The sequence below is a fragment of the Serpula lacrymans genome (assembly GCF_000218685.1).
Source record: "Serpula lacrymans var. lacrymans S7.9 unplaced genomic scaffold SERLAscaffold_10, whole genome shotgun sequence".
Taxonomy (NCBI): domain Eukaryota; kingdom Fungi; phylum Basidiomycota; class Agaricomycetes; order Boletales; family Serpulaceae; genus Serpula; species Serpula lacrymans.
This window is the reverse complement of record NW_006763299.1, coordinates 1,522,577-1,549,262: the sequence shown is the minus strand read 5'-3', so window position 1 is coordinate 1,549,262 and position 26,686 is coordinate 1,522,577. Positions and strand designations below refer to the sequence as shown.

Here is a 26,686-nt window from a genome sequence, read left to right as displayed (position 1 = left end):
TCATCATGCTCCTCGACCGCGAAACCCACCTTGGCTTTGGCAGCTAACCATTCCTTCTCCATCTGTAGAGTCCTTCGTGAGAAGTCTTCCCAGGCTCTCCGATACTCTCTAACGAGAACCTTAGCAGAATCCCGTTCATCGATGCGAATTCCACCATATGGCACACGCTTTTGCGTAGACTTCTTATTCGCCTTGTCCACACCGCCAAAGATGTCCTTCGTCACTTCCAGGGTGGCATAAGCGAACCAAGAACAGGATTCCTCATTTGAGCAATATCCCAATATGTGCTGACTGACAGTAGTGAGTAGGGCTGCAAAGTGTGCAACAGATGGAGATGATGATGATTTTGGGAAGGAAAGTGTGTGGAGTTTCACGAAGGGCTGAGACGCCAAAGAACTGGTGGTACCGTCGTGTGATATCCTCACCCGATCGCGAGCGGGTAAAGACACGGATATTGAGGCGAGGACAGGGTTTATGTGAGTATGTTGATCGTACGATGAGTCGTCATCAGATAGTATAGACGAGCTATCCGAGTCTGTGAAACTAGCTACCCGCTCGACCAGCAGAACGGCCTTGGTTCGGGAGGGCTGGCGAACGTGAACGAGAAGAAACTCGTGGTTTGACGAAGATTTCGATTTGCAGTGAACGATCTTACGAATGCGACAACGTAGGCTGTCTGGATGGGCTTGCACACGATGTGCCCAGTCGCCTACGGGCGCGACATATTCAACCTCTGGAAAGAGGATGGTAGGCCTTGAAGTACTATCACCGCTCATGCCCCGACGGAAAACTTGAAGGGAAAAGGGGAAGAAACGCATGGAGTTCGTTTTTTAACTTGAGCTCGAGTCTTTCTAACCTGACAAATGATGAACAATGTGAAAACACAGGAACAGGAAAGCAAAGCTGCGACAGAAAGAAAAACTTGGTGAGGAATGAAAAATACAGTGTAAAGATGAAAGTCCCACTTGTGAGAGCATTTGTATTAGTGGAGTGGAGGCTGAGGCCATAAATATAGCACGTTAGGTCCCATCCTAGTTTGTACTGGCTGCAATTCGGGTTGCAATGGCAAGGGGATCTGATCATTGAAGTTCTACAGAGCGGTCAGCTGCAAGTTTCAAACAGTTACGATTGTTGGAGAGAGAAAAAGGAATCCAAGTACTCACCATGCCAAAATCTGTTCGTAAGGCTGTTGTCTCTGATGATGCTTCCCAATAGCAGTACCACCGGGCGATACACTATCAGAGTATTTACGGCGTAGTACGAACCAAACATCATGATGTTACCATAAAATAGATGCACTTATTCCAATTTCGGGGAACACGGTCATAATCACATCTGATCACATTGGCTGGGGTTATGGAGGCTGTACACGTGCAGGTCAAGGCACAGCTATCAAACTGTTATCGACTACTCTCGACTACTTTGGAAACATAGATCTATTGATCGTGGTCATACCTTTCAGTCAACAAGATCATGTGTGTAGGATTATATTTACAGGCCCTGGGGAGACGTACATCTCGACTTTTCTATTTAGCAAATCGCCACTGCCCCTAGCCAAACATACATTTCCATTTCTTCGTCATCTCTTAATGGAACCCTGACGCTCATGACCTTGATCAACAGATGCGTTACTGTCATCATTTGTTTGATCGCGAATAGACCAGGTTCTTCAAAGACATAAAACCTTCACTCATTATTGCAGTCATTTCCACCCTCGATTCCCAGAGAGGTAAAATGATGCAGAAAGAGCCACTGAGAAAGACCCACACGCTAACAAAAGCTCAACATGGGTCATCTTGTAACACAAAACGAGACTCACATCGAACAAGCCACCCAGAACGCGAAAAAACGTTCACTGAAGATATAGCGAGAAAAGAACATCGGAATAGGAACTATCATCGGGGTCAGTTCAGACTTTAAGTCTGAAAACAGTAAAAGTAAAGCCATACCGACGATAATAACTATAGCAGACATCGCGAACGAGTACCATGCGGCCCGCTGGAATATTTGTTGTAACACATCTCTGCTTGGACTATTTTCAACGACGGCTTCCGCTGAGATACAGACTCTACTCTTGGTATCCAGGTCTGGTCCAAGCTTCTCTAAATCCGACACGCTGTTTGCAGTTTTTGGTATTGGACCTTGAAGCGTGTGTACGTCCTTAACGGTGCCCTTAATATCAGCTGTCTCACACATGCCACCGCTCGGTGCATCAAGCAACGCAATTGCTCTCGTTCCAGCAAAATCATATTTGCTGGGCCCTGGTCGGAAGCTCAGTCTAATAAAAAGCCCTGATGAAAAAACTCACTCATCAATGATACGAATACTGTGATGAGCCCTGAGGTTAGCACCCCAGTCAAACCGCTACAAACAGCAGAATAAGGCTCTGCTAAGTTGGTGATGTTTATTGTACCTGAATATGCTCGTTATGAAAGGAAAGGTCATTAATCGTAGATGTAAGCTTGCCATATATCTTCCAACACCCAATCATCCAGGCCAGCATACCGAGACAAGCGCCAATTACAGAGCCACAGAGAACACCAGCACGTGTAAGTTTAGACCACAGCACAGTAAGCACGATCGGAATGACCGCGGAGCTCAGAACGACTCCTCTGAATTAATCGTGATGAACATAGTATCTTAGAAGCGACGAACAACGCACTGGACATAGTAAAGCTATGAACAAACAAGGAACAGTTAGCAGTCATCACGGCGAATATAACTGTATATCTTACCCAACCAAGATCGATGTTGGCTTTATTAAGCTGTGGACATCATTAGCGTTAAGGGACTGAACTTACACAAAGACTCGGAGGGTACACAACTTACGATAGTACCCCAGCAGCCCATCCATATTGCCCATATACAGATGAAATAGTGAGAAACTCGCACAATTTCTGCACCAGTAGCTTGTGGACGCCAATAAGTTCGGTATATACTGGATCCATCAAACGCTCATAAGTGAGCTTCCAGTCAAAGCAAGGAAACACCAACTGACTCGTAAGATCTGCCCAAGATAACAAAAGTTGATGTTTAGCATCTGGGTAACCAAGTGGATGAAAAATTCACTTACACTATGCTCGACACAGCTATCAGTTCTGAACTAGCCGCCGATGTGACAGCCATGCTGAGATACAGGCATCACATCAATGGGATTATCACACCAGAACGAGAATACTGACAATACGACGAGCAATAATGCTATGGCACCGCCCTTGCCCATGAGAACGGAAGCCGCGGCAGCAGCAGCAAGCCCTGCACTGGTTTGTTCAGCCGAGAGGGGAGCAGGATAAGTAGGGAAAAGGGGCTGCATCGTTTCATCAATTACGAGCGATATAACCGAGTAAGAACTACCCACGTTCGTTTGTAGTGCACGAGCGCTCAGGCCAAGACAGGAGCCAAATGCCCAGGGAACGGCAAACCAGGATATTCCGCCCAACATCTTCAGAATAACGACATGGTTTCAATCGAAAAACATATACAGACGGAAAACTCACGTAGGCCTTAGTTGTCCCACTGGGATGGCTAGCTATGGCCTAAGTGCAAATCATCAGTATTTGCGATAGTCTAGTACAACCCATTACTCGCTCGTTGCCAATATCCTGTCATAATCATGAGTTCAGAAGTAGGCGCCCCATGTGAGATGACCAACCCTGATCACAGAAAACCCCAGCAAAACCGGATAACAGCGACGCCGCACCAAATACAAGCCCTTGGTTTGACTTCAAGGTCAAATAACTTCCATTCTCGTTCCCTGAAACTGGCGTATCCACAGCAGCCTGTACGAGCAATTCGTACATTCGAGGTACACTGCCTATTTCTGGAGACGTCCCACTACAAGTGATAGAGCGTTCAATCATCGCGATGGGCAGGATACGATGAGACGACCTACAAGGCGCGAAACAAAAAGATGTATATAATGATGAAGAGAATGATGGTATGAGTCCAATCGCAGATAAATGTTGCGCGTAAACCACCGAAGACAACATAAACCGCGATACCTATAGGGAGAAGGAAGCACGCTGCAATTGTATTCATCCCGGTCAGTGCGTTCACAGTCGCAGCACCTCCCACTGTAAATGAAGTAGGTGAATTAAAGCTCGAAGTGTCGTGAACGAGATCGCATACAGAGCAATGATCCACATACAACCAAGATGCATATAAAAGCATAGACAGTAAAAAGCAGATGCGTTGCCGTGCCGAAACGGGCCTTGACAATCTGAATCGTGCTCAGCGATGTTATTGCCTGTAGGATGAACGACATACTTCAAGGAACGTATGAGCTCCGTTGGCGTTCATTTTTACCTTCGCTGCAACCATGCCAAACATGGCCACTTGTATAGACCCACCAGCACCGTACCACCTTCAAAAGACCATGTGAGTACAGAGATTTATTAAGATGGAGATATGGCTCACCAGGGACCACTAACACCTATATACTCTCATCATCAGCATATCGACCAAATAAATATTTCGATATGGATCACTCCACTGACCAAGAGTATAGGCGACAGTACTGGACTGCAGTAGAGTTGCACTCCATGTCCACGCGCTAACACTGTGTAACATTAGTCTTCGTTCAAAGACAAAGCTCCAATACGAACATGCCACAGCACACTAGTCCAGGCTTAGTCCTGAGGTGAGTTTTTCAGTTGATACACAACAGTGAGACTATCACCTTGACGCTTCTGGAAGCACTCTGAACAGAGGTTCAATAGCGAGCAGACATCAAGGGCGGGATTACTCACTGTGAATTCTTCAGAAGAACTAGGTGCAAATCTTGAGAATTTTGATTGCAAGCTGGTCAAAACCAGCATGACAAATGCGAAGAAGAATCCCACTCCTGCAGAGATATTTTTTCAGGAGTCCGATGGGTCGATATCTAAGATGGCATACCAACTACAACCCCATATCCGACACTTTGGTCTGTAGACCGTTAAGAGATCGTACAAATGGAGAGAGAGAATGGCACTTACCAAGCAGTGGCCTGAATTCAGAAGAAATTGGCTGAGACATAGGAGAAAAGAACCACAACTTGCAGTAATCGACTTAAGCTGAAGCCAACGCATTTAAGTGTATATGGCAGCAGAACTCTAGGTTACAGTTTAATGGTCTAAGAATATCTCAAGAGATAGCGAATAATCATGTTATCATTTTGACAGCATCGATAGGGTCTAGTTTTAACGCCTATGAAGATTGGGCCATTAGTCAGTGTACGAGAGAAAAAAATACAAGGACATCTACTTACATGATAACCGATAAGATACCACCATGGTCCCCTATATGTCTAGGGTATACGTTCGGCCTGTTTGATACGTGTCCGTCTAGTCATGTGTCACAGTGTTGATTCAAATTTTTTAAACGCTGGCGGAAATGTAGAGTCTATGTCCTTTTTGAACGACGAATCTGCTCAACCGCTTTAGCTAGGCGAGATGAGTGTGAGTACAACAATCAGTTCAGGCACAGCGCTAGGTACGAGATGTTCGTATACAAAACGTGCTCGCTATTCTTCACTGCCAACTACAATAGTGCATAAGGACAAGGATGGTCTATGGGAGATTTCAATCTTGGTGGGGTTAAGCTCCTGATACTAAAGGGCAGGAGTGCAAAGAAATACCATGTAGATTCCTGCATCTTTCTATCTCTCGTCCGTCTTTCCTGTAGAGCATCGCTCAATTTCTGCAACTGAGCGGTAATGGTAGTGTCTCCTCCCTTTGAAGGAGTGCTGCGGCTTTGGAAATCTGCTAGAAAGTCATTGACGCTGGCATTTGCACTTTTGAGAGAGATGGTGGTGGCTGAGATGGCCTGTAAACGTACAGGAGGTCGGAGGGACTCGTCCATTGCGCACAGCGATGAGAGTGAGAGGCGAGAGCGTGGGCGGGAAAGGGCAGAGACCGGTGGACCCGTATCACGTGATGCGGTGGACCGTGGGGTAGGTTCGGAGGTCCGTACAGTATTTGATGCGAATCATGCCATCGTACGACCGTCTAAATTTTGGTTAATTCGGGGTTCAGAGCAGTCTCAATACTGTAGTCCCATTTTGCTTCTTGTCCACTACAGCCATGAACAAGACTCTGTCTATGCTCACTTTGCTCTTGACGCATCCCACCGAATTCAGGACTCTCGTTCAGTTCTACATCTTTCATGAACAGAAACGCGACATCACTGCTCAGCAAGAGCACCCGACGTCAGGATGGGACAGACCGACTATGCGGCGCTGTTGGGAGCTTTTGGATTTGACAAGCAGAAGTTTTGCTGCTGTCATCAAGGAATTGGACGGCGACCTGGCCAGGATAGTAAGTGTTCACATTTTTGTGCCAAATGCGTACGCGAGAGCCCTCTTGCGTGTTTACCTGCGCCCACACAACTATGCATCTCGCTTAGACCACGAGGGAGATGTTGTAGTGTAGTGGTTTTTTACATGGTTTTTTTTTTCCCAACTCACTTACATGTGTTATGTCCACTCTCTTGCAACTGCTGACCGGCTTGTCTTTTAGATTTGCATATATTATCTAGTACTCCGCGGCTTGGATACCATTGAAGATGATATGACCATCTCTGATGAGGTGAAGCAACCACTCCTTCGCTCGTTCCACGAAAAGGCAATTACCCCTGGCTGGAATTTCAAAGACAGTGGTCCAGACGAGAAGGATAGACAACTGCTTATTGAATATGACACCGTCGTCATCGAAACCAACATGCTCAAACCTGAGTAGGTCCCCAGAGTGCTATCGTTGTGCATTCGTCTAACCCTACGGTATTCAGGTATAAGGCAGTCATTATGGACATTTGCCAAAAAATGGAAAATGGCATGGCCGATTATGCTCACAAAGCCGCTACGACGTCTACAGTCTACCTTGAGACTGTCGCAGAATATGATCTCTATTGCCACTACGTCGCAGGCCTTGTTGGAGAGGGTGTCACTCGTATTTGGTCAGCGACCGGTAAAGAAGCACCGTGGCTATGTGACCAGCTCGAGCTAGCAAACTCTATGGGTTTACTCTTGCAGAAAACAAACATTATCCGTGATTTCCGTGAAGACGTCGACGACCGGCGGTTCTTCTGGCCTCGTGAATTATGGGCCAAGTACGGATTTGAAGAAATGAAGGATTTGTATGAGAAGGGTGACGTGGAACATGCGACATGGATACAAAGTGGCATGGTCTTGGACGCGCTACGACATGCCACGGACTCGCTGGATTATTTGAAATTACTCAAGAACCAGAGCATATTTATTTTCTGTGCAATCCCTGTGACCATGGCTATGGCAACACTGTCCTTATGCTTCATGAATCCTGAAATGTTCCAGAGGAACATCAAAATACGCAAAGCAGAGGCCGCAAAGGTATGTTTCCACACGTCTGGTTTTGACAGTTATTGTTTTACTAATTTTATCCCACCAGCTTATCATGCGTTCGACTAACCCCCGAGAGGTTGCTCTGGTATTCCGAGATTACGCTCGCAAAATCCATTCCAAAGCTAAGCCGCAGGATCCTAATTTCCTACGACTATCTGTGACCTGTTGTAAAGTATGTTTCTATGTCCTAGCTTTGCTATGTTTACATATTCTGGTACTGATCTATCGTACTTGGCAGATCGAACAATGGTGTGAGCAGCACTACCCTTCATTCGTTACGCTTGCCCCAGCCGGTCAGTCACCATACGACCCGCTCGACAAACGCACTGCTATCGTACAAGTTGAAGAAAAGCGAATAAAGGAAATTGAGACAGCTCGTATAGAGGCCTCAGGCATACGTCCTCTGATACCCGATAACAGTTTCCCATGGGAACTGATGGGTTTCGTAGCAGGAGGATTTGCTATTGTTATCCTGAGCAGTCTTGGGATTGTCTGGATAATCTTGAAAATCTGGGCCGATGACATCTGACACTACCACTACCTCGAGACTCCGTTCTGTAGTGGACTATTGATACTATATATAGCTTTTATTCATCATCCTTATTGGCCCTGTAATGCCTCATTGTGCTTTCTCGAGATGTTATCGTTTCCAGCATATTCGAAGTGAACCCCGTGAAATATTTTCCATTGTTATTTGTTAACATGTTTTCCCATGACACCCAGAAAATCCAAGAAATAGTTAAAATAAAATATGGTGTCTGTTTGGGTACAGATTACTCGTCCATATGTAACCCTTTAGAGTTACTTTTTGCGCTTTGACGCTAGATGTACCGATTTAGACCGCATTCACTGCCAAAGAAAAAAAGCACCTACATCCTTCCTTCGTGGCGGAAGGCGCCTTTCGCTTCCCCGCGTGTTTGGATTCAGCCTGGGCACCCTCTTCGGTTTTCCCTTTGCCCTTGTGTTTCACGTTCTTGGAAGGACCTGAAAGCGCAGCCTGGTCACTAACACATTTAGGACAGAACCATTCACCTTCTGGTATTGCAGATAGGGGAGGTTTAAGACAGCCTAAATGATACGGATGGTCGCACTAGAGATACAGGGATCAGAAATGTGAGACTAGCAAGACACTACACAACAATTGTGATCACCTTGTCGCATTCCAAAGCAGGGTCGTCGTCTCCGTTATCCTTTTCACACACTACACATAAATCAGGGGCTTCGACTTCAACAGGGTGACGAGGTAGATCGGAAAGCTTTGAATTGGGTTTCGCTAAGAAAAGGGTTGTGTTCTGGCCCGCTGCTATGCTGAAGAATCGTGGGGATACGGTCACAGTCAAAGGCAGTCAGTTCATGCACTACTACTCACCTGAAAACCTGAATTCCGCTCAGAGGTTGGTGACGGGTAGGCTTTGTGGCACTTTTCGGCTCATCAGGACCAAGGCCCAGCTCACCTGACAACATTTCAGAAATAGAAATATCACAACTAAAATAAATCTCATACCATTGGCGGCATTCTGCCCCCATGCCACAGTCATGGTGCCACCATCATCGTCATCCGTCAATGCGAAATGAGTAACTCCTCCGCAGCTAGCGTTTGACATCTTGCATGCCCTGAGGTACAAAGTCAGTCAAACTTGAGCAGATTTAAAGGTAAAGATAATCCGACATTATGTCTTGCATGAAGCGGAAGGACGAGTATGGCGACCCAGAAGATCCTGGTTGTGAATGATGCACGATGAGCCAATACAAGATTATACATTGAAATCCACAATACCTTCGCCACTATTCTTCCACTACATAATCATTTAGTGCATGAGCTACAACCTAATCTGACATTCCGCATACCTTGCCAGCCATCCAGTACATTTTTTGGTTATCAATGATAGCTGTATTCGAGGGGCCAGCAAAGACATGGGCGCCCATCGTCGCTTCATTGGGCCCGGCAAACTGGTTGACGATTAGAAGCGCAACAAAAATAACGTAAAGAAGAACTCAACCTGAGGAACAATCTTCGGAATGAGTACGTCCTGTTGGTTTCCCAAACCGAGTCGACAATACCCGTTGTAGCCCCAAACGTACACAAGACTGGTTTAATATGATGAGCTCAAAACGTTATAAGTTATGATATGCACACACCCCTGAGAATCAAGGGCGACGGTGTGTTGCTGACCACACGAAATTTGTACTATTTTTTTGTCATCGAGGCCTCTTACTCGGACTTATGAGAGCAAATTAGGACAGTGATAACCGAAAGACAGCGAGGTACGCAACTAGGCTCAACTTCGATATCATACGCGGTTTTGTTACCAGTGACAATGTGCTCCCCTGTCCTTCCATTTCCCAGCTGTCCTTTTTCACCACTTCCAAAGGTAAATACTGCCAGAGTGATTTCAGTCTCTGCAATAAAAATCAACGAAGCCAATTACTTACCTTTGCCACTTTCGGTGAGAACGACAGAAAAGGTTATGCCTGCTGCAGCCTTAATAACGCGTTCCCTTGCGCCGTTATGAAAAGGCCCATCAACTAGCTTGAACGTTGATACCTGGGCGCAGACAGAATGTCCGCACTATGTGGATGTGGAGTGCATACAATAAGCATGGACAAAAAGCTGGGCAGTAATGATAACGACTTGCCTGACCATGGTTGTTTATACCTGCCGACCATACTTGACCTTCGCTGTCTACCAACAACGAGTGACCCCTCCCACAAGCAGCATCCACAAACTTCGCATATTCGGGTGCACCCAAATCACTGGCCCGTAACCTTCTGGGCACCTTTTCAGAGATCGCGTCAACACCAGTGACCCCGAGGGGGGCCGAAGGTCCATTGCGCCCAAACATCCACGCTGCTCCGTCAGTGTCAATGGCGATGAAGTGACATCCACAACAAGACGCGTGTATTGATGATATTTTTACATTGCTAAGGGAGCGAAGAATGTGGGGCTCGAGAAGGTCTGGATTCCTAGTGCCCAGTGAGGTGAAGTTCAGTTCACGACGCGGTCAAGTTGGAAGTGAAACACACTCGGATTCGTCCTTTTCACTCTTGCCTCCCCGCTCTTTGCGACCCAGCTTTGGCCTGGTTATTGTTCAAATTCGACGAGAAGATGCAGTCCAGGAAGTGTTTAGATATGTGTTCACAAGTCAAAACCTGAAAGTGTCCACATAGTGATGAATTTAACTCTTACCAGTCTGTTCCACCACAAATGAGGACTGACGCAAACACTCAGTAAATCATTAATTTAATATATAATTTCGCTTACCTCTGCCCCATTGCTGATCCACAGAAATTGAAGCAGGAGGTTCCTCTGCAGGAATGTTTTCAGCAGTTGTAGTCATGTCAGAGAATTTGTTAAGGTTGGTTCAGACGAAAGCGCTCGTCCCGTGTCAATATGGAAAAAGCCAGCTTAGCCTTCTGTAGAATTAACCTGATGGGTGACGTTACTTGCATTTATTCAAACATTCATGGCAAAATACACAAAGAGAGGAGAACAAAGAGTGCTATCAAGCAAGGCTCGATACTTTTACACATCTACTACTACATGCAAACTACATGTCAAACAGTGCCGTCAACGGGTCAGTAGCATCTGGAGGTTCTTCAATTTCTACGTCTTCGCTAACGCGCGAAATTCCCAGTGGATTCCAAGAAGAACTCGGAATCGATTGCCCTAGTTCTGGCCCTCCGCATGACATGTCTCCATCACTTGCTGCTGCAGCTTGAGTGCCAATCAGAACTGAGACAGTGAATTAGCTGCATGCACAAAAGCTAAATACTTGAGTACATACGTATTGTAGTGCCTGACCGCTTAATCTGACACTAAAACCGGAGCAACAGTCGTCACATCAGCAAGCGTAAAGTGCAAAAGGAAAACAACTTTCCTCAAAGTCATCACCTTGAAGTATCAGAGCATCACCATGCACCAAAGTAACCGCAAGGTCCGTTTGCTGTTTCAGCTGACCTTTCCTTCCTCCTGCCAAAGGTAACTCGTCTTGTCCTGCGTTTTGACCAGAGGTCACTAACACATCTTTGTGGGAAGATATGGCTGCAACGGGCTCAGTGCCGTCTCCATTGGCCGTCTCCATGGTTGTATCCTGCGCTAAAGTCTCGCGGTCTATCGGCGAAGCAGGGGGATGCTCGTAAGTGGGTTCTCTTTGTCTGCTGTCGTTTCCGATGCCGTTATGGAACATTCCAATTCTTTGGTCTGCTTCGTGAAATGATTCTCGTGAAGAAACAACGCCTTCCATAGCAGAGTTCATCTCGGGTGCTGCTTCCGCCCAAAATCCGGTTTTCGGTACAAACCTCAGATCTACATCAGATCCCAAACAAAAAATGACTATGCTGAATGTTTTAGCCCTGAACACTTTCCCCTAGAACCGATTAAAAACACAATGGTGCTGATAGAGGGGCTAAGGACTGACCTTTCTGGAACCACTTCGAACCCATGCCTGAGTAAGTAGTGAATCGATTGAGAATGACTCGTCTTCATCGTAGACTTGAACATAGTGTTGAATCAAGTCTCGTGCATGTAGTAAAACTGGTACATCCTCCCATGAAACAGCTCTTGTATTATCCACTGGAGGTTTTGTGGCCATGAGGGTGAAATAAGGCGCTAAACATACGTTTCAGAAACTGTGTCGCAGGCAAAGCATGGCTTGGAAAACTTACAAGAAGAATCTTCTCGTAAGAGAGGCACATGCGCCTGGATATATTCGAGTAGTCGAGTGGGTTCTTCTTGTAGGTCTTCGTAATTACAAGTAGAGATGTGTTTGATGGCAACATTCTCATTGATTCCATACCGGTAAACATCCATGCCGTCCATCCATTTCGTCACAATGATTTCAACGCATTCGGGAGCGGAATCGAGTGGCATCAGGATCGGAAGGTTTTGCTGAGTTTCTCGGATGGTATACAAATTTTCAACGTAACCTATGGTCGACTGGTCACTGGCCACCGACTGTCATATGTTCAGTAAGCGTACTGTAAAGAGTGCGGCTGCGCATAGTTGTCCCCCTTACCTTGCAAGTCGAGTTACCGCATATTTTGTGTCGAAAAAACCTTTGTTCATTCAGCATACCACACTCCTTGCAGAACCAGCCTCTGGGAAATGGCTCACTCGGCGTGGAGGATGCTAAGAGATCCAGAGGTAGATAACTGGTGTACTGACTGCTCAGGTCTCTATGATGGGACGTTCCCTTGTCCGGTAGTTTGCCGTCTGATGAAGCAGGGGATATCCACCAAGGGAGTGGTGCGTCGCTTCCTATGAGCAGTTCTTCCCCACCAGGTGCCCAATCGAGTGTCAATGACCATGTTACCCGACCATTGATGCCGGTGAGAGAGTGATCGCTTGAACATTCGAGGATCTCTAGCTACAAAAAATCAGGCACAAAACGAGGAATATACCGCGAGAACAGACGGACTCGCACGTTAGATACAAAGAAAAACCCCAGATACGAGTAGGCATATTGTGAATGTAAACTGGCAGGCATCAGTGCACATGTACGAGATGCTATTACGACCAACGGCATTTCGAGAGACTGCAAGCCGAGAAGGACTTCAATCTCTGGGGGTTTCTTCTCCGGGAGGCGTGAGCTAATCGATTTCTTGGATCCAACTTGTTCTACTGGAGGCTCGGACGGAGAATTTGCACCTATCTTTGCTTCATAAACTATAAGTGTTGAACCTGCATGAAAGAGAAAGATGCATGCCTAAATGATGTTGTGCTGTGAAACAAGAGCCGCTGTGATCAGGCGTAGAAGAAAAGGCGTGCCCAACTGGGAACTGGGATGGTATGACTGATTGATAGGCATCGAGGACTACATCATAGCCATGGACTGCATTTACGTCTAAAACACACGAATCAAGTCGGCTGACGGCAGCATTCTGCTGAGTCTCGCACGAAGACGGATTGAGATCGGGGCCACAGGCGTCGGGGTGCTTGGGGAGTGGATTCACGGTTGGTGAGGCGCTTTGCACGTCCTGGGAATGGCCTACAGGCTGATCTAAAGTTGTATGATAGACATATTCATTAGGCGCTTTAGTAAGAGTGAGATCCTTTGAGCTACCGAATGTCTCTGCGGTTGAAGAGAATAAAAACATCCCGCGATTTAAGCAGTACATATCAGGGTCGTCTCCGACAGAAATACCTCCAGATACATTCCCCGTATGGTCTTCAAGTGGTTCCTGCATTCGATTACCATTCTGCGCTTCATCAGATGTTGACAGTGCGTCCCCCGGAGGATACTCCAAAGAACCGAGCGAAGTTATAGTCTCGTCCTCCGCATCACAACGAACCAGGATATCCGATACGGGTGGTTGGTTTGGTGGGATATTCTGGGCAATTGGTTCGAGATCAGACTCGTCGCAAGAAAAGTCCCAGGTCCTATGAGAAAACTTGTTCACTGGCTTGTATGGGATAAATACAAGGTAAAACTAACGTTGATAATTTGATATTAATATCTCCGTCCCAGGAACTATCAAAGGCAGAGTTCTCCAAGAGGAGCATCGGCGTTTCAGAATATAACCAAGCAAGCCCTGTAGGTGATTTGGAGAACTCGGGAAATATAGTTAATAGATCTTTGCGGCTCTGTCCTAACTGCGTAAATAGACAAGGTGACTTTGAAAATTAATGGTCTTCTTACACCTGTCCAAACACGAGGTCTTAACCCAACAGGAACCTGTTCTTGAGGGGCAGGAGGGCCAGCGTCACTGTTAGAACTGCGGCTGTCATAGCTGTATTTTACGAAGGTCCAACGCAGGTCCGTTTTCTTACAGGAAACGGCGGCTGTAGGCGCAAAGATAAAGATAATAACGATGAAGAGGAGTGAAGAACACACACATGGCACACTAATCACCTCTCCGGGTTGACTTTCTGGCTCCAGAATTTTTGACGAGGCAGATTTTGGGGAAGCCCGCTTCTCCTTCGACTGGAAGCCTAGTTTAGTGGCTTTTCCAGACTTTTTGGCCAGTGAAGGTGGCTTAGATTTTGCCTTCTTCCGCAGGCTGCGCTTCTTTCCAGAGCTAGACTTTTGCATTGGGAATGGGATGGTGAGCGATACCCCACTCTCCTGATTTGGAATCGAAAGCTGAGGGCCTACACCGTCGAACATTGATGAATCTACTTGCGAAGAGATCGGGGCAGTATTCTCTTGGTTGTTGACATCAGAACTGACAACTTGGGATCTATCGCCCGTGGTAAATAAGGTAGGAGCAACAAAAACCATGCCAGCCAAGCCTTCACGTTGAGGATCTTGGCACTCATTTGGTTGGGAACAGACTCCTGTTTGAAACACTCTATTGTTCAATAGCGTTTCTTCAAGTTGCGGGAGAGAGATGTGATCTGAAACATATGGATCGTTAGGGACAATAGATTGCGCGGTGCTTCGGACGCCATCGTTATCTTGGGGATATTCGAGTTCATCAGTTATGATATCTATATTATCCAATGGTGGCGAGGATAATGAGATTGGGCGGGATCGCGACAGGGCACTGGAGGTACCGTACTTGCATGTTGAGAATTCGCCTTTTGATATTTGATTCTCTCGCAGAAATTGTTCTCCTTCAGAAGACACGATATCCGGACGAAATGGAGACGAGGGTGCGGTAAGATCAACCCTAGTTGTAATGAATGTAGCCTCTCCTAGGAGTGTTCGCGGCTCGTGTCCATTGTCGGCACTTGGAAGCTCGGTAGTATTGGAGGAGGTATCTTTTGAACTACTTTTAGGTATACGGAGGCTGGGAAGTGAATCCCACAACTTGTCATCTGTTTGGCATTGTTCTTTGAGGTTTTGACAGGAGATACAGGTTGGCCTAGTCCTCGAACAAGTGCGTTTAGACTCCTTGCAGTTGACGCATTTCTTGGGAACGATGTACTTCATCGTTGTTTGCGTAGGATTTGCGCTAGAATCGATCTCAAAGATAACATGGCGGTCGACGGTAACATCCCAAAGCTTTGGCAACGTTGTTGGACGTCGCACTGATGCTCCCCAAGCTCTTGCATATGCGGGTATATCGTCCTGGAAAACGTGCACACCAACACCGTCCCCACTGGCACTGGTAGGTTCAGAGTGTTCTAAAGGATCCATGAATGGACATTAAAGGCCTGTTTCGCCCTGGTTGGCTGTCAAGGTGGAAAGAAAGTAGACTGTGTGCGTATAAGCAAGCGCATACACAGACCTCAAAAGAAAAAACACTGCACCTACACGCTGGGCTAAACGACGACGGAACCGTGTCTGGCTCGACGCGACGCGGCGACGAAAGATATTTGTTCGAACTCCGACAAAGAACTTTTGGTACTGGCAATCACAGTCTATAAGTAATTGCTAAAGGTTGATATGGGGAAAAAGCGTTCCAACCTTTCTGGTCTGTCCAGTTTTGTGGCCGTAGCATTCAAAGATTCGGGAGATACAGCAAAGGGTAACGGACATGGGCCCATTAACGTGCTCGAAGGAAGTCGACCTGAAGTACAACGAGAGGATCGACCGCAGAGCAAGAAGCGCAAGGTGGGGTTGCTAGGTGCTGGATATGAGAAATACGATGCCACAGGCCTTACTCCCCACTACACAAATGCTCGTGATGTTCCAGATCACTTGCAAAAATGTACGTCTAGAAATATAGACATTTATTTTTATTTTCCTGCTTACGTATGTACTCAGACTTTTCTCAAAGAAAACGATATTTCTCACTATACGAAGAAGGCTGTCTGTTAGACGAGGAGGGGTGGTATAGTGTCACTCCCGAACGCATCGCCGACCAGATTGCAGAACGATGTCGGTGCGATACGATACTCGATGCATTCTGTGGTGTAGGAGGCAACGCTATCGCGTTTGCAAAAACCTGCGAGAGGGGTATGTCATTCATTTCTATGGTGATCCATCATGCTAATGCATTCCCCGATGAGTTATCGCCTTAGATACATCACCTATCAGACTGGCTTTAGCTCGCCATAATGCAGTGATTTATGGCGTTGCCGACCGCATCGAGTTTATCCTTGCCGACTACTTGTCATTTGCTCGCACATATCTTTTTCAACCTAACAAAAGTCGCAAGATTGATGTCGTCTTTCTCAGCCCGCCATGGGGCGGTCCGTCGTATCTTTCCGCGTCGCCTTTATCAGATCCTGCTCATAAATCTAAAAGCGACGACCTATCCGAGCATGAACTAGCGGAGACATATCCAGAATATAGTCTTGCATCTATACAGCCTGTTCACGGTAGCGAATTATTCAAGCTTACCAGAAGAATCACATGCAATATCGCATTCTTCTTACCTCGCAATACTTCTCTCGATGAAATATCTGGCCTCCTTATACCGACTGTATCGGGCGGTAGTGACAAAGCGCCTGAGATGGTGGAGGTTGAAGAAGAGTGGATGGGTTCGAAACTGAAAGCGTTGACATGCTACTTCGGCGGACTTGTGGATGGACAATCCGACTTGTTCTAGACACAGGTTGGTGTCTAATGCGGGATATTACGGCGTGCGTTCTGGCTGAATTGCTGTTCGCAGTTTATATACGGTGTGCAGCCTATTTGCACATTACTCGCTTCCTTGAAGTGTCGCCATCGGGCCCGACGGTTAACTCCCTCATGCAAAGACCCCTACCAGCCGATGTAGAGTGCGCTTCCTTGCTTCCATCACAATCATTCTCTCGCTGTACAGGAGATTAGGGCATAACACATGAGATTATGGCCTCATCCCACCCCAGAATGGATGATAATGTTGATCACCATCTCCTGGGCCACAACACGTATGTGTTTACCGCTTGATGCGTGTATATAGGTGTGCTTCCAATGTTAGAAGAATTTAGTGGAACCATTTGGAGCTGCCCACCCGCAAGACGTACTGCTGTGAATATGGATCAAACTACTGCAAGCGAACTGCCTTGGCGGTAGTTTGTAAGTCTCCATCTAGTGAACATTAGCGCCGTTCGTGTCCCAAACATTTTGCAATGCTATAACCACCACACGAAAATTTTCGAGTTCACGCATAACATCAGGAATGAAGTCCAAACAGCAATATGCTCTATCAAGCCTAGTTGGGCAGAAAGTAACGGTTTACCCCCTCGATGTAAGAACGAGTCGCGATTTGCCGATTTTGTGTCGTGAGATGCACTGCAGCATTATGTTAGAGCCCATGGTGAAATGGTATTTGCTTTGCCATTATTTTTGTCAAATGGCTACTGTTGACGTTAATATAACTTGAATGTCAGAGATGATTCGGAGCCGTGATTATGATAGCTTTCAATAATCTCAGGTTGCATAGGGCCGATCAAAATGCAGACCAGCCCTTGCGAAGAAGTTCACAGAAGGCAACGGACCGATGGCGGTATATGACAATTTGAATGATGTCGGTTGCCTGTCTGGATAACATTCACAAGGGGTGATGGCGGCACATCGTGGCTACCATCGTTACTGCAAGTATTCTATGATCGATGCCACATTGACCTGAATCAATGATTAAAGGGCGATACAGCCTCATCTGAAATAGGTGCCAGGTGCATCACCCTACTACCGATAGCTGCGCTTTCTAGACATGCGCAGATCAAGAGTTCCTTTGCACAACCTGGATGATTGGAGCGGACACGACTATTTCTGGAGAGAGATTCCTGGAAAAGAAGAATCTCAAGATGATACTTGGCCGCAATGCTTTGCTGAGATGCACGGTCGTTCTACGCAACGGTAACATTATTATGACTGTGGCCCATCATCCTATCGGCGCTGTTGTTGTAAATATCCTCTGTGTGACAATGTGCAATGTCTTCCGACGTCGCCATCGATCACGGAAGCTCCACTCCTTCTTTTATGTACAAGGGCAACGGCTCTAGGAGATGAGTCAATGGAAATAACCATTATGTATCATATATTATGACACTGGAGTTGGTTAGATCCCGACAGTGCCGACCCAAGTTGTGCAAGTTCCTGGAAGCTGGGACAAATCTAATAGCCGATCATTAATTCTGGGATTCGATGACCCATAAGCTTTTCATACGCAGGGCGTCTTTTGACTACCATTGTGTAACCTAAGGTTGCAAAATGCGCAAGTCGATCGATCATCGGATGCACTTCAAGTTCGCACGTACTTGTGGCTTTCAAAGGGCTACGCACGCAGGTGTGAACCCATGACATGTAATTATTAGTACTATCTTCTATTTGACTTGAAACAACAACCTCCACAGATCAAGACTACTAGAAAACCGGACCCAACTCCTGGCGTTGTGGTCTGATCTTCGTTCCGTCGGGCTAGAAGCAAACTTGATGGCAAGTCTGAGGATCTAGGTGCTTGAAAATCAAATTGAGCGTCGTCAAATGGCAATGGGCCTACAGTAGTATGCTTAAGCTTATAACTCGGTGTAATTTTATCGGCTTCTGCTAAACAGACTCGGAGCGAGCTGGCCACGTCAGACTTGACAGTCATAACTCAGTGTCCAGATATCATAATTATTAGTATAACGAGTGTAGGTAGAACCGTCGCTTGCGCAGGAGTACGTGACTTGTAGATCGAGGACAATTACATATGAACGATATAAACCCAGCTTTAACTTGAAGAAGAAGATTGTGTAGAAGAATGCTTTGAGTCTGAGTCACTGACACCGAGAAAACTAAACATGCTTGTTAACGCGAAAGCGTCGTCGTCATCGTTTTCCCCGGTAAATCCAGTGGAAGAAAGACGATGTATGTTTAGGATAAGCCTGCAGCCCTGCTTCTGCAAGTGAATACAATAAATGAAATCGACTTGAACCATGTGACACTCACACAAATCGAAAGAATAGATAAGAGCCAACTAAGGGCAGTCATAGCAGTCATACGGTGAGACAGGCAGACGCAAAAACAGCTTTCACTTACTAAAAGATAATATCATTTGTATCTATCTCCAGGAGAATATTCATTAGTGGAAAACAAAATATGGCTATCGTTTCGACTTCGCGCTCAGTAACGCATGTACTTATTATTGAAGACGTACTCACTAAGGTTTACAATGGCTGTAAAGCTCCCATCCCTCAACACTAGGGACACAAGCGGCGTTCGGCCCCAACCGTAACGTGAGGCAGTGAACTGTTTCCACCCCGTGAGGACCACCAGGGTAATCTGAGTCACAGCTGCTGAAACTCTATGTTCCAATCGTCAGCAAGGGCGATAAAGTAAAAGTAAAGACTCACGAAAAATATATAATTTGTGGGGGAGCCCTATCGAAGAGACACATGGGACCCGGGCGAAAGTCAGACATTATGAAAAATGTGCTGGTGCACATGCAGCTGATTTCGATGATGAGTTCCGTTGTCAGTATAGTAGCTATCTTTCGACTACCATTCCACAGCGCGTAAACTACTCACGAACATCAAGAAACATGACGCACGATATGTTTGCAAATTACGCACCTCTCGTCATAAGCAATCCATCCACAAGCACCAACATCATTTGCACCACTACACTCTGATATATGATCCAAGCTTTACAGTGGTGAATTGCAACTCCAGCGACCATCCACGAGACGAAGAATATGTTGTAACTAGGGGTACGGATAAGTGAAAAAGAAGAGAAGGTCAAAGAATGCAACTACTTGCATCTGACAGATCAGTGGAACGTATCTGCAGAATATATACACCCATTTGTAGTATGAAGAACCTGGCTTTCTGGAAACAAACCGTAAGAGGAAGTATTAGAGCAATAAATGGAGAAACGAGAGAACACAGTAATATATCACTCACGACCATATGTACTCGATTTCATCCTCGATGGTCAAAAGGAGGTCCCAGACCATCACTGTCAATACGGCATCTAATAAGCGTCGAGATCAGTACCTCCATAATTATTAAGCTGCCTGCAGCGCATAATGGACTTACATGCATTATAACTTGTGAGACGCACTACCCAAACTTGCCTGAGTATGGCTTCACTGCACATCGCCCGCTTGGGAGTGGAATAGAGTGGAAGGATTCTTGTCCAAGACGGAGGTGCAGTCTACGCGGAAAGTCCTGCCAGTAGTAATATATGGGTGTTATATGGGGCAATGAAAGGATGGGATTCGCTCGACAGTAGATTTCCAAGCAGCAAGATTTATATTGACCAGCAGGGTCCTATAGAGGTGCCGAAAAACATATTATAAAGTAGCGCACGTCCAAGCCGCGGGGCCTAGAGACAACAGCCTATTTGTTGATTGGCTGAACTTAGTCTGATTATACTTTCGTTGAATATATTTCCCGCATTGCCGGCATTCTACAAAAATAACCAAACCTGCATCTGTTGCGAGATAGATCCGAACCTGGACGGCATCAATGTTGTGATCTCGCGACTAGAAAATTTGGTCGCAATGCCACTGAGTGGCCGGTAATAGCTCGAAGCACAGTAAACTGAGAAGAAAGACGAAATATCATACCAAAAAAGTAGCAGTCCTGAGGAATGCGCCGATGACCGTACCGTGTTTCCCCATTATGGAAACTTCTGGTGTTCCCAGGTCAAGAACAGTTGCGAATTTGCAATTGACGCGTTCTTTGAGCGGACTGAGGTAAAGACTGCAGTAATAAGCTTAAGTACTGACCTGCTCAACTTGGAACACTTTCGTAGAACACCATGCGTATAGGAACAACGCGACGTATAGCGTAACCGGTCATTCGGTGGTGGCTTCGGTAAGTGAGTCATCCAAACGTCAAAGCGCTTAATTGGGTATATATGGGGGTTTGATAACATTCCATTTCAAAGCCTTTCTCCACTGGCATGTCTGTCAACAACTGCAGAACTCCTTTTGTTATCGTCAACGCATTTTCCGACGATTCTTTTGGCGGCAATCCGGCTGTCATCGTATTTTTGCCACAGTCGAGTCAAACGTCGATCGATATCTCGTCGTCGGCTTTGCAGAAAATCGCACACAGCTTCAACCAGCCTATAGTAGTATTCGTTGCACCTCCTTCTCCAGACGCTGATGATGGCATCCTTAACGTACGGTTCTTTACGCCTGAGCTAGAAGCACCATTGTGTGGCCACGGCCTCCTTGCTGCGACTAAAGCCATCTGCGACGGGTACATGCCGGGCCAAAAACATATAAAAGATATTCTGAAATTTCGGAATATGAATGGTACTGTATTGTCTGCTGGCATACTCTTGAATGGCGCGGGAGCAGCGACACAAGGAGAATGGTTTGAATTAGAATTACAGGATAATGTGGTAGAAGAAGTCTCGCCTGATGAAAAGCAACGCTTGACCCAGATAGTCGGCAAGGCATTGGGTAAATCAGATGTAGTGGTCAAATTTATCGGACAAGGGGTCGGTGCGCTGGATAGATATGTTCTGATTGTGCTAGACGAGAAAGAAACGTTAGACGGAGCAAAGGTTGACACGGAGGCCTTGGTCAGTGTCATCTATCACATTCTCCTTGTCGCTAGTCTAAGATAACCCTCAGAAAGGAACGTTCCCGCGTGTTGTCAATATTTTGACCAGGGCTACACCGAACTCGGACACTGTCTTCGTCTCGCGCATGTTTGCACCATTAGCAGGTCTTCCAGAGGATCCTGTCTGCGGAACTGCGCACTGTCTCCTTACACCTTATTGGTCAACCAAAACACATCAAGAAGGTCAAGACTTGCGTGTAAAACAAGTTAGCCCTCGGGGGGGAGACCTTTTGGTCAGATGGGAGAAAGAGAGGGGCATTGTGAAGCTGAGAGGGAAAGCGATAGTGACCACTAGCGGAAACTTGCATCTGTAACATTCTGGCTCAAGCGTGTCCCTTTAAAGTGGGTCAATAGATAGCATGCTAGATCATGCGCAAATCCTGTATCACATTGCTAGGTAAATTCGAATAGAAAAGAGGTACGTCTTTATTCGTCTTCGTCATCTTCTGAATCGTGATTGAGCCGACTTAAAATTGAACCATCAAAAGCATCTTTAAAAAACCGTTCCATCAGTCTGCGATCAATGAGAAGTATAAGAAGTACATACGCCCTACAGAAGCAGAGTGTCGTCCTCGATAAGCTGCGAGAGGTGATGCTATTACTGGCGATGGCGATGGAGGTATCGATATCGAAGATGAGTTCAATGGAGTGTTGAAAGGAGACGGAGATGATGGCATCGTGTAGTGCAAAGTACGCGAAGGGGTAGAGATAGGAGAGGAAATGTAAGAGGATGAGAAAGATTTTTGTAATTGCGGGGAGGTCTAACATATGCCAAAGTTAGTAATACTTCTGTCATTAGGTGTCAACATACATTAGGAGTAAAAGTTCGCAGACGCTTCTTCTGGCTGACGGGAGAGATATAATTTGCTTTCGCAGGCGACTGAAGAGGTGGCAGCGGTGCACGAGGATATTTCAGCGCGTAACCAGCCTGTAGGACGTTCAGAGCGAAGAGACTCAATAGCGCTAATTCTATAGCATATTGAATGATAAGCGCAGAATAAACAATCGTATTAACAGGTACATACCTGCTGAACACAGATAAAACCACCAAGATGTGGCCGATGAATTCTGAGACAAAACGACACCAAAACACGTCCATAAGGATGGCAATGGTGAGAGATTCATCACCAATAGCAATATGGCAATTCCTGCTGTGCTCGTACGCAAACGAACAGCTGCTTCGCTTTTGTGAGGTTTCGCAAAGTCCAAAATTCGCGTTCTGGTTTGAGAGAGGGCAACAGATGGGCTGGCCATTTGGGATCCAAAGCTTGAAGTAACAACTGCAGATAGAGGAAATTCGTAGTTCTGGTGGTTCTTGAAGACTTCTATAAAACTTAACGCAGAGCCGACGTCTAGGATGGTGGAAACTTTCAGGAGAGGTGAGCTAGGCTTTTGAAAATTACCATTGTCTGCAACGAACGACCAACGGATTTTACAACTCCGACACCAATTTGAGTCGGTTTGTGACAGTTTATATTGTTTATCTACTATATCGGGCCCGTACACATGTGTCACACCCGTGGAAGGGGCGCTCAGCGTATGGGGCAAACTGTCAAGTCTAACTGAACTGCACATTCAAAAAAATAACATAGTCCGTATTAACATTTACATTCGAAAAATAAGTTGAAGAGGGTAGATGTTCGCTAAATACTACTGTGCCCTGGCAACACCGCTCTGCGATCATAAACACCCCAACATCCTCTACTGGGGCACTCTACCGGTGCCGGCACAAACAGGACAGGGGCGTACGTCGATTATCAAAACAGATAAACTTCCCAAACCGCCACATCTCCAACAAATACACCCTCCAAGACGGGGATCTCCCGGTTTGACAGTGATAGCACCAGGGGGCGGATGTAAGCCCGCTACGGGGTTATAAGCATAATATTGCTGCTGCTGTTGATTATATGATTGTTGATGATGGTCATTCTGCGGTGGAGGATATGCAGAAGATACACTGCGAGAAGATGAAGTAGACATGTGAGGCGGGGTAAATGATGGGAGAGGACGCTGAAACGAATTGCGACTGGTGCTAGTAGATGATGGATTATTGGACCATGGGGTGTAGGTCAAGGCACCCGTATAAGATTTGCCAAATTTATCCCAACATTTCCGGCAAGGGTGTGAAGGATCATAATTTTTATAACCGGTGTTACGACCTACACGTGTAAATTCAGGTGAGCGATTTATTAAGAGCACAGATAAATGATACTGACACTTTACGCAAATATATCCATGTGTGTACACCAATAACATTCCGTCCCGCAGGAGTGGATGACCAGGTACAGGGGTCGTTGTAGGAGTCCCATCGTCTGGGACGTTACTGGCAGGCTGCGGTCTCCGGGTAGAAAGGTCTCTTGAAGAAGAACTTCTGTGAGCAGTAGATGGAGGATAAGGTGTTGCATAAGCATTGGCAGGGACGTATCCCTGTTGTTGCTGATATGGTCGATTTTCAGGTACACCAGATATCACGTCAACTACGTCTCGAACAATCTCCGTAAGGGCTCTCGATAGGAGACCACCTTGACGACGAGATCCTAGGCTGATATTCCTTTGATGATAACTTGCATGACCCGAAAAGCGGGAGGCAGTCGGAGGGGGAGCGTAAGAGATTGTGGGAGGGGGCTGTTGGAAGGATTGTTGGGGCTGGGACCAGCCAGTCCCTTGGAGAGCGATGTGCTGATTCGGGTTTTGCTGTGGATGCTGTGGGGGTGGCTGGAATGGTCTTCGCGGGCCAACGTCAACGGTTGACTCGCCCTGATGTATATCAGCGGAAGGGGTATAGGCTGGTGGCATGTCTTCCTCGATTCCTAACGAATCCGACCGCGACCTTGGCTCTGGCTCTGGAGTACGTTGGACGGGGGGCTGTCCAGAAGAACTAGAGGGTCCTTCCATAGAAGCTGAAAACCCTGAAGCACCAGTGGGATTGGTGGAAATGGGTGGAGAGAGGAATGGATTGGAGGAAGATTTCATGGTAGACATCGCAAGGCGAAATAGAAGTTCATAAAACTATAGAAACAGGAAAACTGGTAGCAGAGACACACAGAGAACAGAATAAAAGACGACAAATGGTACAGCAATAAGCCTGAGCGCAGCAACTACGGGCTGTGGTAAACAAGCGAGACTCCGCAGGTAGTATTCGACTCAGTAAGGTTAGGTTTTGTACACTCACAATACACCGCCTTCCAATATATTTTAACAATACAGAAACATTGTGCTACATCTAATGCGAGTGATATTATGCAGGATAATAGCATCGATTACAAGAACCTCAGGCTCCAGGATCCTTTCCACCACTAAGACTGCGGAAAAATTCAGCATATGCGTGGTCGACGTCGAATAGCAGCTGTGTAGACGCTGTTAGCTACTCGACCAGCACAGGATAGGAAAGTTGGATTACTTGACGAGATTGCTCTTCCGTGATCTCTTCAGATGCTTTCATACCATTGAGAGTGATAAGCCTGTACAACAGCAACTTTAGACTTTGATGTTGATTCGTGATAGAGACTTTGATTACCATCCAACCATCCTACTTCTGCCTTCCCAGTCCTTACTCCCTTTAAATCGAGCATATCCTGTTACGAGTTCCTGCAGTATTGGATGCAGTTGATCTTTGGCTCGTAGGCGTAACTTGAGAGCATCCATGAAGGTAATAAAGTTCTATGCAAGCAGAAAATCAGGGAAATTAGTAGACTGGGACGGTCAAAAGGCATACCTGGGTTGTTTCAGCGATCCATTTCCCTGTTTCCGGTCCTGCTTCACTCGAGTGCTCGACTGTTGCAGGAACTCCAACTTTAATTCTGTGCAAAGCCGCAGGATTGTCCATCTTCACCAGTTAATTTTATATGATTTGTATTTGCGGACGAAGCTGGCAAGGGGCTTACTCGATAGCGACTCATGAATTCGTCTATGGAGGGAACTTCATCTTTGACGAGCTTTAACATCGTCATGTACTGTGATAACAGACGCGTGCATGCTGGAGAATATCTCTTAACGGTATCCCTTAGCACAAAACCATCGAGGTAACAGACAGCATACTCAGCGGCAGTTATAGAGTCACGGACATACGCTCGTTCCAGATAGTCGAGCGCTACCACGATACCATATAGTGTCCCTAAGAGATTGTATTTTTCGCGTTCTGAGTTATTAGTGTAAAGCCGGACTTCTTCGTCGAGTGACAGGGTGGACATGAAGGCCATTGAGGTGGCTGAAATTATGATGTTTGTGTGTGAATCACACCTCTCCCGGCTTGGCTGGTGTAACAACCAAGAGTTAGTTACTCTGGCGCACACAAGAACACACTATAAGGAAGATGTAGAGGGAGTGGTTACCCCTTAAGCTGCAGAGAGTTTGTTGGTATACAACAGGAGGACTCGCTGAGGAGTCTCCTGGATCTATTGGGGTATATATACTACTACAGGTTGTTTGTACATGTGTACTATACAGTTGATGAAGGCAGTGGCTGATGATGTCATAGGGTCTAGCCCGTATGGCCAGCTCCACTGCGTGAGAGAGTTTAAGTCTAAAAGTAAAAGAAAGGCAACGCGGCGCGAGAAAGGGAAATGCCGCGTGGCACTTAAAGTATAAAGTTAAAGCGGAGAATAAAAGGACAGGAGATGTCCGGAAATTGTGTTATCGTAACAGCTGGAACCCTTCCATGCCCGTGGTGTACTGTCGTTAACCGTCAGTTCGGATGGGGGGGGCTATTTGGACATTTCTGAAAACATATGTTCCACTGTCATTTTTCCTCAACAACTCAACCCATAGCAGTTCTATATATTCTTACTACTTACTCCAACTTTCCTAGCACCTGAATTATTGAGCGAGTTCCTTCCATGTGCGTGACTTTTGTCGGAAAAATCCATTTTCCCATACAAGGTCTAGAATGGCCACTTCAGGTCGTTAGATTTTAGGTAGCCTTAAAAGAATCAAAACGTTGCAACAATGCCTTG

General features: G+C 46.2%; 13 protein-coding genes across 13 annotated transcripts; 3 read left to right on the top strand and 10 right to left on the bottom strand.

Moving 5' to 3' along the window:
- Positions 1-337: 337 nt before the first annotated feature.
- SERLADRAFT_473547 (uncharacterized protein) lies at positions 338-1,130 on the bottom strand (the record flags this gene model as incomplete). The annotated part of the gene is made up of 2 exons (XM_007321033.1): positions 338-903; positions 966-1,130. A coding segment is annotated over one exon (480 nt), but the record flags the coding sequence as incomplete, so codon positions are not given.
- Positions 1,130-5,014, bottom strand: SERLADRAFT_451392 (putative urea transporter; the record flags this gene model as incomplete). The annotated part of the gene is made up of 22 exons (XM_007321032.1): positions 1,130-1,770; positions 1,820-1,892; positions 1,950-2,116; positions 2,195-2,261; positions 2,309-2,413; positions 2,467-2,612; positions 2,689-2,765; positions 2,821-2,938; positions 3,074-3,127; positions 3,183-3,307; positions 3,359-3,442; positions 3,498-3,529; positions 3,653-3,834; positions 3,893-4,073; positions 4,129-4,219; positions 4,267-4,363; positions 4,417-4,432; positions 4,497-4,558; positions 4,605-4,627; positions 4,679-4,699; positions 4,749-4,926; positions 4,977-5,014. 21 exons carry the CDS (start codon positions 4,815-4,817, stop codon positions 1,638-1,640), a joined length of 1,923 nt encoding a protein of 640 aa, XP_007321094.1.
- A 384-nt stretch (positions 5,015-5,398) lies between these two features.
- Positions 5,399-5,854, bottom strand: SERLADRAFT_473545 (uncharacterized protein; the record flags this gene model as incomplete). The annotated part of the gene is made up of 2 exons (XM_007321031.1): positions 5,399-5,566; positions 5,618-5,854. Coding segments are annotated over 2 exons (225 nt in total).
- Positions 5,855-6,077: 223 nt separating this feature from the next.
- SERLADRAFT_341452 (uncharacterized protein) lies at positions 6,078-7,724 on the top strand (the record flags this gene model as incomplete). Its single annotated transcript, XM_007321030.1, has 5 exons — positions 6,078-6,296; positions 6,498-6,712; positions 6,766-7,345; positions 7,404-7,529; positions 7,596-7,724. Coding segments are annotated over 5 exons (1,269 nt in total), but the record flags the coding sequence as incomplete, so codon positions are not given.
- SERLADRAFT_473539 (uncharacterized protein) lies at positions 7,657-10,721 on the bottom strand (the record flags this gene model as incomplete). Its single annotated transcript, XM_007321029.1, is given in 17 exon segments — positions 7,657-8,178; positions 8,231-8,308; positions 8,328-8,447; positions 8,509-8,665; positions 8,727-8,811; positions 8,862-8,971; positions 9,027-9,075; positions 9,135-9,153; positions 9,206-9,307; positions 9,358-9,445; positions 9,497-9,578; positions 9,632-9,736; positions 9,791-9,926; positions 9,994-10,321; positions 10,382-10,435; positions 10,545-10,569; positions 10,620-10,721. The coding sequence occupies 17 exon segments, from the start codon at positions 10,693-10,695 to the stop codon at positions 8,131-8,133; spliced, it is 1,662 nt and encodes a 553-aa protein (XP_007321091.1).
- A 184-nt stretch (positions 10,722-10,905) lies between these two features.
- On the bottom strand, positions 10,906-11,613 carry SERLADRAFT_371994 (uncharacterized protein; the record flags this gene model as incomplete). The annotated part of the gene is made up of 2 exons (XM_007321028.1): positions 10,906-11,090; positions 11,232-11,613. 2 exons carry the CDS (start codon positions 11,611-11,613, stop codon positions 10,906-10,908), a joined length of 567 nt encoding a protein of 188 aa, XP_007321090.1.
- Positions 11,614-11,686: 73 nt separating this feature from the next.
- On the bottom strand, positions 11,687-12,238 carry SERLADRAFT_395956 (uncharacterized protein; the record flags this gene model as incomplete). Its single annotated transcript, XM_007321027.1, has 3 exons — positions 11,687-11,725; positions 11,776-11,966; positions 12,023-12,238. The coding sequence occupies 3 exons, from the start codon at positions 12,225-12,227 to the stop codon at positions 11,705-11,707; spliced, it is 417 nt and encodes a 138-aa protein (XP_007321089.1).
- Positions 12,239-15,630: 3,392 nt separating this feature from the next.
- SERLADRAFT_362741 (uncharacterized protein) lies at positions 15,631-17,034 on the top strand (the record flags this gene model as incomplete). The annotated part of the gene is made up of 4 exons (XM_007321026.1): positions 15,631-15,952; positions 16,009-16,200; positions 16,254-16,801; positions 16,859-17,034. 3 exons carry the CDS (start codon positions 15,688-15,690, stop codon positions 16,793-16,795), a joined length of 999 nt encoding a protein of 332 aa, XP_007321088.1.
- Positions 17,035-18,886: 1,852 nt separating this feature from the next.
- SERLADRAFT_416976 (uncharacterized protein) lies at positions 18,887-20,253 on the bottom strand (the record flags this gene model as incomplete). The annotated part of the gene is made up of 8 exons (XM_007321025.1): positions 18,887-19,054; positions 19,105-19,132; positions 19,195-19,258; positions 19,317-19,459; positions 19,509-19,674; positions 19,728-19,858; positions 20,058-20,127; positions 20,193-20,253. The coding sequence occupies 8 exons, from the start codon at positions 20,251-20,253 to the stop codon at positions 18,887-18,889; spliced, it is 831 nt and encodes a 276-aa protein (XP_007321087.1).
- An 810-nt stretch (positions 20,254-21,063) lies between these two features.
- Positions 21,064-22,048, top strand: SERLADRAFT_416975 (uncharacterized protein; the record flags this gene model as incomplete). The annotated part of the gene is made up of 2 exons (XM_007321024.1): positions 21,064-21,693; positions 21,746-22,048. The coding sequence occupies 2 exons, from the start codon at positions 21,064-21,066 to the stop codon at positions 22,046-22,048; spliced, it is 933 nt and encodes a 310-aa protein (XP_007321086.1).
- An 8-nt stretch (positions 22,049-22,056) lies between these two features.
- SERLADRAFT_473529 (uncharacterized protein) lies at positions 22,057-23,161 on the bottom strand (the record flags this gene model as incomplete). The annotated part of the gene is made up of 4 exons (XM_007321023.1): positions 22,057-22,225; positions 22,282-22,495; positions 22,546-22,703; positions 22,760-23,161. The coding sequence occupies 4 exons, from the start codon at positions 22,986-22,988 to the stop codon at positions 22,161-22,163; spliced, it is 666 nt and encodes a 221-aa protein (XP_007321085.1).
- Positions 23,162-23,288: 127 nt separating this feature from the next.
- Positions 23,289-24,812, bottom strand: SERLADRAFT_473522 (uncharacterized protein; the record flags this gene model as incomplete). Its single annotated transcript, XM_007321022.1, has 2 exons — positions 23,289-23,893; positions 23,951-24,812. The coding sequence occupies 2 exons, from the start codon at positions 24,714-24,716 to the stop codon at positions 23,436-23,438; spliced, it is 1,224 nt and encodes a 407-aa protein (XP_007321084.1).
- Positions 24,813-24,887: 75 nt separating this feature from the next.
- On the bottom strand, positions 24,888-25,928 carry SERLADRAFT_357315 (uncharacterized protein; the record flags this gene model as incomplete). The annotated part of the gene is made up of 6 exons (XM_007321021.1): positions 24,888-25,080; positions 25,135-25,195; positions 25,252-25,394; positions 25,450-25,560; positions 25,619-25,721; positions 25,773-25,928. The coding sequence occupies 6 exons, from the start codon at positions 25,922-25,924 to the stop codon at positions 25,006-25,008; spliced, it is 645 nt and encodes a 214-aa protein (XP_007321083.1).
- Positions 25,929-26,686: the final 758 nt, after the last annotated feature.